The sequence below is a fragment of the Natator depressus genome, chromosome 12 (genome assembly GCF_965152275.1).
Source record: "Natator depressus isolate rNatDep1 chromosome 12, rNatDep2.hap1, whole genome shotgun sequence".
Classification (NCBI taxonomy): Eukaryota; Metazoa; Chordata; order Testudines; family Cheloniidae; genus Natator; species Natator depressus.
Window position 1 is genome coordinate 13771871 of NC_134245.1, and position 17100 is coordinate 13788970.

The following is a 17100-nucleotide window of genomic DNA, read 5'->3' on the forward strand; positions in this document are numbered from 1 at the left end:
TTTCAAACAAATATTTTTCAAGCAATTATTATTACATGGCATAATTTTGCGACTTTACTTCTTATTCCATGTTCATCGTAAATGTGTCTCGAACTCTATGCTCATATTTGAAAACAACAACAACATTATTAAAGTATTAAGAGTGTCCTAAAAAATGAATCAGGTGCTGTTCTTGGATTGTACTTTCCCCCACTTTGGTCTCACTTTTCAAATGATAATTTCTTCCATGGTCACCATTAAATCTTAATCTATTCCAGCTCTCCGCCTGGGTCAATGATTCTATATGTACTGTGGTTATTTTAAAATGTTTCCCTTTTGTAAAAAAAAAAAAAAAAAAAAAAGAGAGAGAGAATGCAAGCGCTGTCTAAATCCAGATGGGAAACTTCACACTTCATTTATCAAACCCAATACATTAGACTCTGCCCTCTCTTGCCCACTATGCAGTTAAACATCCATATCATTCAGTAATAATTTTCATTATCACATGGTGACCCCAAAAAACCTGCACCAGTTTGCATGGTCAGTTCAAAATTCACAGCTGTTCTCTTTAGCCTCTGCTCACTACAGTAGAAGCTAAGGTTCCGCCTGCTTTATTAGCTGAAGACTGACCTTTTGTAAGCTGAGGTCAAGAAGGGGTCAGTTCAAAGGGCTTGAGCAGCTCTTTAACAGCTATAACAACCTGTCCATCAGACACTATCAAGCAGTATAAACAAATATGAGCCTTTAGAAACTCTGGGTCATTTCTGTTAACACTTAGAGCACATTCACATAGTTCTACCGGAGATATTTTGGATCACTACCACTCAATATAGATTAATTTGTATCCCTGAAAGACCTGCTTGGATAGCATTGTCTAGGGGTTACCAGTATGCAAAGTGGCAGGTCATAATACTCAGCCTACTACTGTGTGATCTGAACTGTTGTGCTGTAACACAAACTCATTGTGTAATTTCAGCCAGTCATTATGCAGAAACACTGGCATAGCCAGAAGCAAAATCCACAGGGACATGATTTGTCTGACTAAGACAGAAATTCATGTTAGTGAAAATCCTGATACTTCTGCGAGGAAGACTCACCGGCCTGTAAAAGCACAATCCCCTTAGAGCTGTGTTACTGTTCCAACCATGTATTTCTTTTTATTATTTTTTTTTTAAAATTAAGGTATCAGTGCCACAAGTGAACCTGCTGAAACAACAGAATGGCTACATTACTCTCAGAACACGGTAAAGTTTTTGCCAGCTAGTCTCTTAGTTGACCTAAATTTCTTCAAGTTGTACTGTTCATAATGTGCTCTCTAATAATGTGCAATGGAAGGTAATTAGAGTCATCTGTATTTAACTTCCAGAGGGGGGAAAAAAAAAATCTATTATCTAATCTAGCGGATCCCCTGATAGCCTACTGAAAGTAAAATACTGTAGCCTGTTGCCTGCCCTTTGACAAGTGCTAATTATTTCCTGTCCAAGCACATTTTTCTCATGTAATTCCAAAGTACGCAATAGACTGATCTCTAAAACACGGGCAGCCCCTGCGAGCACTGGGGCGGACGTTTCAGAACTTTCACCACTGCATGCTTGATGGCTCCCACAGTCACGGCTTCATTCCAGACATCTAGCTGAAGCTTTGATGAGGTAAAGTGAGGTGTATGGTAACAGTCTGTTTATGTAGATCATATGGATGAGACTCTTAGATAGGTCACTAGGATGGGAAACATCAAATGGGAAAAAAGGATTATGGTTACTTAATACTCAAGGGACACTTTCTTTCTGAGCTTTCAAGACACCATGCTCTTGAAATTTTCTTTCAGGTGTTTAGTTTTAAGGAGGCCTGCACTTTGTCTGCTTCTAAGCTTTCTCACCACCATCCCCCAAAGTACTTTAGCATTTTTGTGTCAGAGACTAGACTTTGTCTGCCACATCAGTGCTGGCTCCAGCTTCTGATTAAATTGTTAGTTGTAAGCAAAGGCCAGAAACAATGTAACCAGAGTCCTTTCAAAACAAGTCATTTTTTGTCGTGATCCCTGATGATTTGGTATATTAGAAAATTATTGTAAAACTAAATGGACCCTAAGAAGACATGTCAGTCATCACAACCGTTTATTCTTTCCCTGTCTCTAGAAAGCCCTCTATTTTGTTTAACATAGAAGAGTGGAGAGTTCCAGGTGAAGAAAAGCCCTTAGAGATCTCTCCAGTTAATGACATCCCCGTCCCGCAACTCATTTGGTTTAATTTAATAAGACAAATGATGCAGAATCAGAGACTTTAAAAAACATCCAGGAGATTCTTTGGAAAGCAGGAAACTAAATGGAGAAGTGAGTGACATAACATGAGGAAACTGCAAACTACTCTTAGATAGGTATTTTTCATTCTGAGACCTCTTCGGATTAATATCATAATACCAACTCCCTACCCACTAGAAGAAACCTTACTAGACAAGGTCGCTAATTTGTTCCAATAATTGTTCCTCTGTTGTAGTGCTCAGTCCCTTGAGTTTTTGAAGTGTTTCAAGAGCCCATGTAGTGCAGCAATATTGAGAACAGCAAATCCAATCAAACGTCAGGTCTAGCAGCCTCTACTGACTTTCTGAAGTAACGGAGGTCAAATCTACAGAACTTTCAGCATCCATATGAAGCACCATAGTAAGGGTACAACAGAATTCTCTTAACTGGCACACACCACTGGAAACAAATTCACACCAATGAAGCAATTACCCTGAATACCACAAGTGTCACAATAATACATACATTAGGCCAAAGTTTGGTCATACATGCAAATACAGGACTCCTATTGATTTTAATGGGAGATGTGTGCACATATCCAAGTGAAGAATTTGGCCCACTTTTGAAGTAGGTCTTTTTATTTATTTAATCGGTTGTCTTAAAAACAAGAAAAAACAAGAGATTATTAAAGCATGTATACATCTGCAGCTTTTAGAATAGTAAAGTAAAATGGACTCATTTAGCAGCCATTACCAATGCAGCAGAGTGGAATGAAGAAAGCAAGGCGGCACACAGTGGAAATTTACTCTAGTAAACACCAAATCACATCTGCTATAAACAGGTTTTCCAACAAGAACAGGCACAGCATTTCAAACAGGCTAAGAATATCATTTATCGATAGTCACTGAAATGCATCCCACTGAATATGTTCCTAGGCATTTATCACAGTTAAAGGAACACTGTCAACTAAAAATTTAGGCAATTTTAAAAATGTGTTAAAAGTAGTTTCAGTTACTGAATGCATCATGGAACCCCCTTACCCATTTTTGTCATTCGGCTGAATCAGTAAAACTGCCTATACACAAAGTGTTGCTAAATGCAAAAAACAAGCCATCTGAATGGGAAAAAATGGAGGATTCTCCCTCAGCTTTTTTCAGCTATTGACTGTGATTCTGTAAACAGACTTGCCCATGTGGAGTCCCACAGATGTTATCTGAACTTTGTGTGGTTGTAAGCATCCGCACTGACACATCTAAAGGCAGAGTTTGTACCACAGCACTTTCTGTTCAGGCTCTTATTCTGAGCCTATCACAACCATGAGACATTAGCAGGTATTATTTGTAACAATAGTAGGGAAAACCTTTTCAGACAAAGTGTGATTAAATTGACAGCATCCTTTAAATGGGCATGCTGTTTATCAGGGTATCAATTGAATAGATTGCTGTATCAAGATAGTAATACAACATCACACTGTTAAATTAACTGTGAAATCATATATAGTAACGTTTGACTATTTAATCCATACAGAAATGTAACTGGAAAAGCAAACAGTAAAACTCTTTTTTAAAAAGACTTGCCCAGCTGTTTCCCCCCCCCAACCCCCATGTGCGTCTTTATGAGAATAGTTGATCATGTGTTTTTGGTTTTTTTTTTTATTTCAAGGTCTCACTATATTTTCCTTTTCCTTAGGGCTCTCACCTTGCGGTCCATTCTTTGCGTAGCTCTTGTCGCTCAGTAAGAAGTGGCAAGAAGCAGCTGATGATTTCATTCCTTTGTTCCATGGTTCGTTCCCCTTTTCCAACTTCACAGAGCACCAGGCTTGTCTTAAAGGAAAAAAAAAACATAAAAAATTATAATCCAAAAAAGCATAAAATTAATAAAAAGCCCATAAGCAAATAAGGACAGTAAATCAATGTTTTTTTTATTACAGTTGCTCTCGTGACAAATCAATACAGTAAATGATGGTCAAAGATGGCCACCATAGATTTGGTATTTAATCAATGTACATGGCACATAAGGTAAACCTTAAAGCTTCATTGCCTTAAGTAACCCAACGAGATATTGTGCATTCTAGCTCTCATTTTCTCAAGACATGATTCCTTTTCTTTTGTGCTTTCTTGTATAAATAATTATTAGAAGTTATTTTACTAATACAACTTTTTTCTTTAATGTTTGCAGAGTAACACTGAATTGTTTTTTTCCCCCGACTCCTGGTTCAATCTCTCTGTACTATATCTTTGTACAGAGAATTTCTATGGTTAGTGCTACTCTTATTTTTCCCCCTTTTTCTTTTTTCTGTCGAATACTCATGTTTCAAGGAAGTAAACAATCAAACAATTTTTTTCAGTTTCTGAAATGAATTACATACAGTCAGAAAGTATAAATGCAATGAAATTCAGTCATCCTTGGACCAAGATAAATATTCACCCCAGAGATCATATTACACTTCAGTTTGTGGCAGTCTTATTCTATAGCTATGAATACAATGCAGTGTTTTCTTCTTCATTGCCACGTTTATTCAGCATAACCTTAACCAAGACCTGGTCTACTCTGCCATACAACAAATTCAAATTCCACTCTGCAGTTCCACAGCAGAAAACCGTCAAATCCATGGTAAACTTAAATGACTGATTTTTGAAAATACATTACTCAGTCCCAGCACAGGGACTCTTGGGAGTCATGTGATTACATCAGATTGTAATCTTTCATTTAAAAAATAAATTCTAGCTCTCATGGTAATAGAGATAAGTTTGAAAACACAACTCGAGTGTAACCAAAGCAGTGATATCGGGCTGAGAGAACTTGACACAATAGCTCTAAGGAGGTAAACTGACTCATTCAGCTCAAAACCACCTTTGCTTCTCCCTTTCTTCAGTTGCAACGGGAGGACCTCTGGCACTGGTGAGGCTCTGATCAGTGGTATGTGCTCACATTATTAGAAGGAACTTCTACCCTTTCATGGATGGTAACACACTTCACTTGACTTTCAAGACAAATATACCTTTTAACCCCTAAACTTTTACACTTACCTGTGCATACATGTTTAATGCTGTTTTATAGCAGGGGTTGTCAACCTTTTTTGTTCTGAGGCCCACCCCAACATGCTCTAAACACTCCATGGCCCACTGTGCCACAACAACTGATTTTCTTCATATAAAAGCCATGGATGGCGTTAGGGGGTAGCAAGCAGGGCAATTTCCTGGGGCCCCATGCCACAGGACCCCCACAAAGCTACATTGCTCAGGCTTCGGCTTCAGCCCTGGGTGGCGGGGCTCAGAGCCCCAGTCTTCAGCCCCATCCGGTGGGGCTTTGGCTTTCTGCCCTGGGCCCCAGTGAGTCTAACACTGGCCCTGCTTGACGGACTCCCTGAAACCTGCTCGCGGCCCATCAGGGAGCCCCAGATCCCTTGTTGAGAACCACTATTTTGTAAAATATTTTTTCTGTATATTTTAGTGCAATCAAATTACAGCCATGTCATTTATGTGGCGACACATGTCAGATCTCACAAGAAACTCAGGGATAATCTAGGTCACTCTTTGGTTCAATACTGGGAAGGTTCTGCAGGAAATGATAATGCAAGTGATCCATTAGTAGCACTCTTCTTTCTGAGTCAGTACCAAACCCATGCTTTTGCATAGGGTTTAGGGCTCTGCAGTGGTGGAGATGCAGTCTTTTGGATGAGACATCGAATCAAAGTCCTCTAAACACTCAGGTCAAATGATGCTTTTAGTAAAAGTAGGGGTGTTAACCCTTATGTCCTGGCCAAATTCCAACTTGGGTAATTACATTCTGCTACCTAAACTACTCTACAATTACATTTTCATTTCACTCTAGGATGCAGCTTTATTGTGGCAATTTAGGAGTAATTTAATTTTTACTGAGAGGGTAAGTATAACATGTCATTTGGAAATATGAAAGTACTACATGCCAAGTTTCGCACTAATACCCCAAGTAACTCCACTGACTTCAAGAGGATTGGACTGAGGTTTACGTCTACTCAGAGATTGGCACTATGAGTGTGTTTCAGTGGTGTTTCTGTCAATGAAGAAAACGTGGTTATCATCATAATCTGCACTTCTGCAGCAGATTTCATTTCAGAGTCTCAAAATGCTTCACATACATTTAAACCTTACAATGCCTGATGAGATACAAATGCTACTAGCTCTGGGGTGAAAGAGAACTATTAAGCAGCATGCACCAACACTACACAGCAGTTCAGCTTACTTCTTATCTAAGACCACTGAAGTCAATCAAGTCACCTGGGGCCTGAGTGTAGGATATAGTATATAGTGTTTATATGTTTCTGAATGATATGTTCTGTTTGCTCTTATAGTAAAAATTTCCAAATTGAAACAACAAAGCAATAGTCTAGGGTGAAAGGAAAATGTAAAATACCCTCCTTTTTTGCAAGAATGTCATACTTGCAAGGTATTTCCTACATATACCTTATTTTAGGATTTATTTTTAAGAGAGACTAGAAAGGATCCAATGCACCCTGACTGATAAAGGTCAAGGGTTCAAGAAACTTGGTCAAAGATGTTATCAGCTGGGAAAGCCATTTCCTCACATCAACACTGATAAAAATCCATCAAAAACCCAGCCGATACCACCCCTGTTTTAAAGGGCAGGGACAGCCTTCTGTTGAACATTCCTATAGTTGCACATCCCATCAAAGAAAGGCTGACCCTGTGTCTTCATTCATTTAATCATCTTTAATGACAGATAATTGTCTACTGAGGCCCCTTTTCTCCGATGCTGAGTGAAGCCTTTACATTTCTAAACTGAACTCAACACTGGCTTAGGTTTTTTTCAAAACACTTGGGACTATAGGGCAGGAGAATAAACAAACAGTGCAAGCAGTCCTATGGCCTGCCTTATCTCATCCTTCTGTTAGCAGAGGGTTTTGAGGGTGCTAATGTTTAGGAATTGTTGAAACTTTCTTTCCTCTGTTTCCTGAACTGGCGAAAACATCCTGGACAACCTCAGCAAAGAGATAACACAAACTGCATCTCACTTGCTTGGGAAGTCACTGGCTCTCTTACTGGGTGGGGTGTCTTTTTATATAGCATTATTAGTGCTTTGGATTGGTCTCCCCTATTTTTACACTAGGGGCCACTTATACGAATAGATAGGGCTTTCTTAGATAATTGCCAAAATGATCCAGCTTTTAAAAAGAAATGGGCCAGATGCTCAGCTGGTGCAAATCAACATACCTCCATCAACTTCTCTAGAACTATGCCAGTTCACACCAGCTGACAACCTTGCCATCTGTGTTAAATTAGTGATTGAGTTTAGCAATTACGCCCTTTGCCTATCTCCTGGTAAGAAGGCAGAGTTGGAGGAAAAGCTCTGCTGACCTAAAAGGTAGTAGCTACCAAAGCTATTCCCTCAGACATGCATACTACAGTGAGATTTTGATAGTAAAATCCTCCTCCTCCACCAGTCCTACTAATAAAATCAAACAACAACAATATGGTATTGGATAAAACCGTGTTATAACCATGCCCTGACCTTTACCTTTGATAAGCATTCATAATTATATATATTTCTACCAGTCTTAACACAGCTAAACTTCGGCTTCTTACATGGTTATAACAACATATTTAATACCATCCAAATAGGGTTGCCAACTGTCTAATTACACAAACACCCTTGCCCCGCCCCTTCTCTGAGGCCCCGCCCCACTCGCTCCATCACTCCCCCCCCCACTTGCACTGGACTGGAGCAGGGGGTTGGAGAGCAGGAGGGAGCGCAGGCTCCGGGCTCTCGCCAAGGGGTTCGGAGTGTGGGAGAGGGCTCTGGGCTGAACCTGGGGAAGGGGGTTGGGTGCAGGCACTGGGAGGGAGTTTGAGTGAGGGAGGGGGCTCAGGGCTGGGGCAGGGGTGCAGGACGGGGTGAGAGGTACGGGCTCCAGCCAGGCAGCGCTTACCTTGAGCAGCTCCTGGTCGGCAGCACACTGGGGCTAAGGCAGGCTCCCTGACACTCCCGGAAGCGGCCGGCACGTCCCTGCGGCCCCTAGATGTGGGGGGAAGTGGGTCTCTGTGCGCTACCCCTGCCTGCAGACACCACCCCCACAACTCCCATTGGCTTCAGTTCCCGCCAATGGGAGCGGCAGAGGTAGCACTCAGAGCCCCCTGCCCCCCACCCTCCCCAGGGGCTGCAGGGACGTGCAGGCCACTTCCGGGAGTGACGTAGGAAGCCTGCCTTAGCCCTGCTGTGCCGCGCCGCGGACTTTTAACAGCCTAAAATCTCCCGGTTTGGCTTCAGTAGCCTCCGGGAGATAGAGCTTGATTCCAGGAGGGTTGGCAACCCTACAAAAGAAGAAAGAATATTACAATATGATTGGGCCACTACCATGTTTAATCATGTTACTTGAACGAGTAGATTTCATACTTGCTTTTTTTTCTTCTAAAGCTACATATTTTTCTTCCTTGACAGACTTAACAGGGAGGTACACATATGTTTAGAAATACTGCATAGCCAGAGACATGATACCTAATATTCTGGCAAATGAATTATTCTATCAGTCTGAACTAAAGTGGCACTTGGGACTGTTTGTTTCTTGGTCCCACTTTATTTGGCCAACAAATGCACTTTTCACCTCTTTGAGTAAAGATTTAATTTACTCATTAGCTCTTTAAATAGATTAGCAGGATAAACTTCTGAATCCTTACTAATCTCTTCCACTCCAGGGCAGCACTCAACTATCAATAATCCATAACTAACAGAGGAAGAGAAAAATCAGGTGTTATTACATGTGCAAGCACAGCGAGCTATTTCAGTCCCTACTGCACGTCTTTCTTGTTATTTTAATTAGTTACAATGCTATTACTCGCTGCAAGAAGGATCCTGATGGTCTGTGCAGCTGCAACATGGCAGCTTTTATGGAAAACAAACCTGAAATCTATATGACATGCTTGTTTAACATGACTTCATTGGTATATAGCAGAGAACTTAGTAGTATTTTGTAAGCAATGACTTTTTTTTTTGGTTATTTAAAGCGTGTATTAATGCACCCCATTCTCAATGATAGGACGGAATTAGCCAGTATGTTTTAGGTTATCACCAACAATTTGGACATTTTAAACACAACTGACAGCCTTTTGTTTATTAGTCCACCATGCTAGATAGCAAAGTTTCACTCAGCAACTTTTGGGCTTTGGATGATGTTGAAAAATGGCTCATGTTTGTCAAAGAAAGTGGAAAAAAAAAAAAGGTGAGGAGGGAAAAAGTGTTGTTTATAGAAGCCAGCTGCTCAGACTTTGGCGCCAGCAGCTCTTCATCCTGCTATTTTACGCCTGCAACCCCCACTGCCCCCATTGGCACAGGTACAACTAAATGTTGACTTCAATGCTTCAGAGAGCACTCAACTGATTCTGTACATGATTAATTGCCAAAGACGTGGCTGACCATATGGAACAGAAAAAGCATCAAGTAATTCATACTTCTGTATATGATCATTTGGTCCCTGTTGTTTTAATGTACAGGAAAGAGCTAGTATAGCACAGACCTGGTGTCTTGCCCTTGACAGCCCATTAAGAAATCTCAAAGCACCTAGTTGAAGTTATGCTGTTGGCTTTTCAATAGCAGCCTAATAAAACAGAAGCAAAGCTTTCCAACTAGTCTTAAATCTTTCACATACAGTACATTAACCACTGCTGCTAAAACAACTGGTTTCTTACGATAGGAAATGGGATTTGATTTCTAGCCTCTGCATACTTACTGAAAGCCTTTTTCTGACCTTTGGAGGGTTTACAAAATCATTGTTCGTTTTTCCTGCCATTTTCCAAGCTTCTTGCCATGGTGATCCTAATAGATTTGTTTAAGGTTCACTACATTTTACTCTTACTAGCTGTTATATGCAACCTGTACAATGAAGGCATACTCAGGGGAGCTGAAAAGAAACAAATTATTATTATATGTTTTCTTTCTAAGAGTTATAGAAATCACTACAATATCTAAAACATCATCTTCCTTCAAAGAGCCTATAAAACAAAACTAAAAATTCCTGAAAGAAAGCAATATACTAACGTATGCTTTCTTTTATCAGACTGGAGACAAATCATCAAATTTCATTTGAGAAGACCGACCAATTTATTTTAAAACTGTACTATTCTTGGGGATGTCTGACACAGATCGCAATGAAAAGAAAAAGGTGCAGACTTGGAATATATGTCAGTATTGCTAACAGTATATTAGTTTTATCTGCCGTTAACATCTTTTCAGACAGTTAAATTCAGTTAAAGAAAAATGTTTAAATAATGTTTTCCTTTCAAGGCTCTTAAATGACAGTGCTAAAAAGTTTAATCCCCATCTGCACAGATCTTTTGGCAGTTTTGACATGTGTTGGCAGGGATGTCTTTGTTGGCACCTTCCATTAGAAAATATTTACATGGTTTTTTGTCTGTGGATTTGCTAGATGTCCAAATTATCATCATACTCTAAGGAACCATATGTGAGAAATCCTATTGACTGGATGTTCATCAGTAGTACTTTCCCAGGTTGCTGAATTCAGCTAACAACCCACTTAGTACTCCAAGAGGATACATTAGGAGCTCAGGCCAATATAAAATTCCATAACTATTCTCCTTTTTCTGTTTCCTAGGGACGTTTCAAGCTCAGAAATTCAAGTAGGGGTAGAATACTAAGAAACAGATGCAAAAAGGTTTGGTTTTTTTTTGGAAGGGGGGGGGAGATTTGAGCATTTATAACATTAAAAATTAAATTAAATGGTGTGACTTTGAGTCAAATACTGCATCTGCACTGAAAAAAGAACAACTAGATAATGGTATGACAAATGTACCATCTCTGTACTTTTTACATGTTAAAGTACTAAAATCTCATGCTTCAGGATGTGAGGTGATTGCCTCAAAGATTAAGAAGGATTCACCCCTTCCCTCACTTACAGTACTGCACAACTAGCTAACGCCCCAGTACAGCAAAGCACTGAAGGACACGCCTAAATTTAAATATCTGAATAGTGTCATTGATTTCAGTGGGAGTATCCTCATGCTTAAAGTGAGGCATGTGCTTAAGGGGCAGGGTGTTCTGCATCCCACTGAAATAATCAGTGCTGACCACAACACCAGTGGAATATTGGACTCGATGGGTGAGAGATTTGATCTGACAAAACCTATATAGAGTAAACAACATGGGAAGAGATTTTCAAAAGAGTCTAAGGGCATGTCTTCACGCACTACAGCAGCGGACCTCTGGCACTGCAGCTATGCCACTGTACCACAGATGTTTACTACACCAACAGAAGGGGGGTTTCTGTCACTGTAGTAAATCCACCCCTTTGAAAGGCAGTAGTTAGATGGACAGAAGAATTCTTCCATCAACCTAGTGGTGTCTATGCCAGTGCTTAGGTCAGCCTGTGTCTCTCAGGGGTGTGAATGTTTCAGACCCCTGCACGACACAGCCAGGTCTACTGAAGTTTTAGATATAGACCAGGCCGAAGGGCATATCTGCATTAGAAACTTGTTCCACTTTAACTATATCACTATAGCTAAAGTGGTACAACTCACCTAGTGTGGACGCAGTTATCTCGGGTGCTTTGTAGCGGTAGAGCTAGTCCCATAAGGAAGGGAAACAACTATACCATATAAATTACCTTACCAATATAAATGCATCCACATGACGGATTTTGCCAATGTAACTATTTAGGTTAAAAAGAAAATCACACTTCTAACAAAAACAGATGAAGCAGTAACATTTTCAAATGTAGACCAGGCCTAACAGTTAGGCACCCAATTGCCATTTAAATATAATGGGAGTTTGGCACCTAATTCCCATCAGCCCCTTTGAAAATTTAGCTATAATTTGTTGTTGTTGACTGTAAAACAGTTTTAAGGATTACTAATTAGTAAAGACAAAAGAAGCTTTTGTCATAGCAGAAAGTGGGTGATATGGTATTTTCAGATACAGAAGGTAAAAGCTAATAACATTATTCTCAGAAGTATTCAAAAACACCTACAAAAAAGTTAATGACTGATTTATTCTAAATTACTTTGGCATCTCAAACCTGAATGGATTCTTGGTGATAATGGCTTAGTCTTTTTACCTGGGACATTTCAATCTGGTTAACAGCCGAAACCCATTTAAACAAGGTCTAGGAAATGGGTGTGAAAAGATCATCACTTTTTAGGTGTCTTTACTAAACTGTTCAGCAAGCCTCTAAAAGTGAAGTATAACGCATCACACTGAGAGAGAGAGTGACTGAATCACTCAAGACATTGGCTTAGCACCCTTAGATCTATGGGTGAGTGAAAGGTTACCCTTTAGCCACTTTCTCCCTCAGCACAACCCCCTCTGCCTCCCAAACATCAATAATACAAAGCCTGAAGTTGGCCTACCATGCATAGTGGATTATATGAAGTGTAAAACATTGGGGGTAAAAGCTTTTGAAAGGAAGCGGGAAAAAGAAATCACACTTGCAAGAAGATCCAGATGACAAGCTAGTCTCTAACAAGTGAAACAAGTGAATATGTTTGAAAACATTGTGAATGCAAGAAAAGAGCATGCCTTTTGTTTCCAATCCTACCGTGTGTCTTTAACCCAACTGCTGCCTGCATGGCTGAACATATGTTTTCTGCACAAGAACTGAAGCAGAAAGGGGCTCTTTGTTATAATTCATTCCTTTGTATGTATCTCTCTTTTCCCTTTTTGGTCACATCCAAACAGTAGTTACTCTGAGCACTTAAGTTCTGAAGGACTGCCACAGCAGCGTATGCTTCAGTGATAATTTACTATTGCTGAAAACAGTTGAGCTAGGATGCACAGTGAGAGTCACTTCACTAACATGCACTCTGGATAGCCCACACTTTGTGATACCAAATCATGCCTAGCACAAGCCATATAGCTAACTCGGCAGCTGCTGAGAACCTTAGCCACTATCAAGTGGGCTCTCAGTTTTAAACAAAATGTTTGTAAAAACCAGCACAATGGTTTTATCTGTTGGAAAATCTCATTATGGCTCCTGTAACTACACATTTTTACAATATAGAAATTAATAGGACTGGAATTGAGGTGTTATCTACTGGTGTTATCTACTAATGATTTCAAAAGAAGGTGAAAGAGAACCATAAGTTTCAAATCAAAGTTAGTAACAGGTAATTAAACTCAATTGTCTAGCAATATGAGGCTACACAATTATATGAATATGTATTGGATCAAATCATTGCCAGTATAACTCCATTGAGGTCAGTGGAATAATACTAGGGATAAATGTGGCTTAGTCTGCCTGATAAAGCAGCTGCTCTAAATTACATCCAAGCTTCAATATTGGTCATTTACCACATTTTGAATATTTTTAGACATGGGCCCAAACCAAACCCAGAGAACTAAACACCCAGACTTCATGGCATTCAGAATCCAAACTGGGATCCAGATCCAAATTTTCCTATTGACCAGTTGCTCTTAACGGGCCAGACCAAAACCCTAGATTCAAACACCCCAAACTTTATGGGTGCTCAAAATCCAAACCCAGAACCATACCTAAATTTGCACATGGGCCTTATATAATCAGTCAAACCAAATTATCAGTTTCATACATCCCCAAACTTTGAGAAGGATAGAGATGCAAAGGGATGTCAAATTCTGGATCCAGAACTGGATTTTGAAGCTGGAACCCATATCTAAACATTTTACTAGAAATCAAATTACTGATTTCCTTGAACACAATGCTTGATGTCTGCTTAAAATGGGAAAGCCTAGAGCAGCACTGAACTTTCTCTCACTTGAGTGAAGCCATCATCTGTTGCAGCCCACCAGTTTCTTGTCTCAGCCATGTCCCTATCTAGCCTGTTATAGATATAGGTGGGCAAGTGTTTGGATGCATTTACAATGCTCGTTACTTTTATTGAAACAATTTAAAACACAGAGGGCCATATTAATGCTATGATCAAGGAGTTCACAAACATCACAAGATTACACACTATGTCCATGAGGAATTCATGGTCATAATAAGAATGGAACTCAGGCCTTTCTGTTACAAAAGTACTGGCTCTTACCGCATTAGCTAAAAAGAACATCTGTATTAGCTGCAGTATTACTGCACCCTCAAACAGATCTGGCATTTCCATCCATTAGAGGACAGGATACATATACAAACTCGCCAGCAAGTTACAAAGGGCCAAACACACAGAATTCAGTAGAATATCACAGTGCCTGGAAGAGTACAGGAAATGGAAGCAAAACAGCATCACAAGTTGCTTTTATTCATGTTCAGGGAACGTGAAATAATTCAGGCTGCTAAAAGGCAAATTAAAACACACAATGCCCATTGTTAGAGGTTGTCATGATGACAGTAGCTGGGGACTGATAACGGCCTCACTGCACATAAAGAAGTGGGGGCCATTGTCTGGGTTGTTGGAAAAAGTGTGTGGCCTCTTTTAAGGGCTAGAGAGCCAGAGAGTGACTTGTTGCAGCACCTTCAAACCAGGGTCAGCATGGGGAAGCTGACCCATCCTTCCCCAGGTGACTGGAAGAGAGGGGGACTATTTAGGTCCATGTTGGTGCAGGAAAGGCCCTCTTTTACCTGGATGGAGCAGCAAGGAATTAGTTAAATATCAGGTTTTGTCATGAGCCTATGTGGGCATTACACTAGTAGCTCTTTTCCTGGGGGTCTGGGAAGGAATTTTTCTCTCACCACCAGATTGGCCAAGGCAAAGTGAGGGATTTTTTTGCCTTCCCCACAGTGGGTTGGGGGCTTAGTTGGGGCAAACATGAAACAGGGGTTCGGCTATGATGTCGCAACTCATTATGTTAGCATGGGGTGGATGTCCCGTGCAGGTACTCTGTAGGGAAGGGGTGTGGCGATCAGATAAAATGCATTAGTAAAGGATTTAAAGGAGGGAATCTTTAAAAAAGCAGAAACAGGGAGTTTGGAGCTCCTATGACTGGTATGGCAGGAAGCCAACCCCTCCCTCCTTTATACCCTCCCTTAACCCTCATTCGAGCCAGCAGTGAGTTGGCTAGGGACAGGACTGGTAAAGGGGGAGGGCTGACAGTACCCCCCTCCCCCCCCCAGTATACGTAAATGATTATGGAATTACCTGCATTCTTCACTTACCTGCCAGGTACTCCTGGTCTCATTTAGGAATAAAATTGCAACCTAATTAAATCACATCCAGCGCCTCTGTCCTCCTTCTGGCATAGCCGGACAATAAACTTCTCTGTACATTGCAGAGAACAGTGTTGTTGAACACTTGAAAGTTAAAGGACCTGAGTGTTACAAGGGTTTTATATAGCTGTTTCAGTGCAGTTTCATCTTTTACAATTTTTCCATATTATTATTTATACAGTGCTTTATAGTACAAATAGATGGCATGGCCCTCACCTATTACGAGCTTGCAGTCTAATTTTAGACATGATGCACAAGTGAATTTAACAATAGGAATGATGGGGGAGAGAACAAGAAGGACAAGAATTATATTAATAAAATAATGCGGTCATCAAGTAAGTTATGTGTGCTTATTTGGTTGGCCTCATAGTCATGCTCTTTGCTATGTATGTAATTTAGGAGGGCAGGCTATGGCACATTTTTTACTTTGCATGGCTCAGTGCATTTTTAGGAATAAGCAGCTGCATTTCTTTTGTACTGATTTATCCAGCCGGGAAGCATATAATTCTTACAGTCCTGATGCCTTGTACGGACCCTGATTTCTCATTAGACGTGATAAAGGGATATATGTCCAGCCTGTTACTAAATGTTCCATTCAGTCAGTAAAAATATTTCTTGTTTTTGAAAACAAAAGACTGATAGTAAAACAGTTACAATACACTTCAGGCTCTAACAAAGGCAAGATTTGACTTTGGTTGATATTTCTGACCAAATGTACTTATCTGTCTGCAGCACAAATAGCTAAGTCTAAGACATTTCCAAAACATTGGTGAAAAATTATTTGCAGTTAAAACTAAAAGTGAACTCAAGGCCATATTCTCTACTCCATGTACCAAGTTGAACAGTTGTGTGGCCTCCGTTGGATCCCACCCAACTTCATCATCCTGACTGAGAGGTGGAGGTAGTGCGTGAGCAGAACAACCAGGCGCATGGTCACCACTTCTTCCAACAACAGGGCCAGTTTCCAAAGATCCTGGCCCGTCTGTTGTCACACACAGACTTCCACAATGCCAGAAGCATGCCACTCTGCCATGCCACGCCACCAGTTACTGGCCCTCTGTCTGCTACATGTCTATAAACACTCTGTGGTTTATAAAAGCTTCAGATGGGAGTTACTGCTGGCAATAGATTATGCTACCCAACTGAGGACCTCCTATAAAGTGGCTGTTCCCTTGATTTCTGCCCCTCAGTCTAGACAAGCTTCCTTCAAACCACAGCTGAGATCTTATGTTGTAGCCATGCAGGCGTGGCAGATGGCTACATCACTGGTCAATTCAATGAGATGCCACTTTTCCCTTCTTGGATTCAATTTTTCCACATTCTCAGGGGCTTTATGCACTTTTGCTCTCCTCTGCACTCTACTGAGGAAGGGAGCAATGGGCCTGAACTACTAACTAGTCCATCTCCTTGAGGAAACTTGTTCTCAGATATTTTTCACCCTTGAAAGGAAGCTCACGCTCTCACTGACACAACAATTAAAACATACCTGGGAGTAAAGCAGTAGCAGGATAAAGCTAAATCAGGTAAGAAAAATGTATCCTTAGGGTCACCTACAGGTAAGTGAAAAAATGTTTCAGGTTTGAAAATGCATTTCAGTTCAGCCTTCTGTGTGATCTTGTTGTATTCTCTTTCCATAAATATTCAAGGGCTCCCAGATGAATTATTGAAAAAAAAGTTAATTTTAAGACTGAATAGTAAAGAATTTCAAATTTGTACTTTAATTTTTCAAACTCAGAATTTGCACAAGTTTGTTTAGCTACAT

The 17100-nt window shown here is 40.4% G+C and overlaps 1 protein-coding gene across 2 annotated transcripts in view; it reads right to left on the reverse strand.

The window, feature by feature from the left end:
- Positions 1-17100, reverse strand: part of FTO (FTO alpha-ketoglutarate dependent dioxygenase) — a 328008-nt gene that overhangs the window by 161983 nt on the left and 148925 nt on the right. For both annotated transcript variants that reach the window (XM_074968603.1, XM_074968604.1), the window contains exon 8: positions 3914-4038. In XM_074968603.1, coding sequence (XP_074824704.1) covers positions 3914-4038 — 125 coding nt within the window. The remainder of the gene's footprint in view (positions 1-3913; positions 4039-17100) is intronic.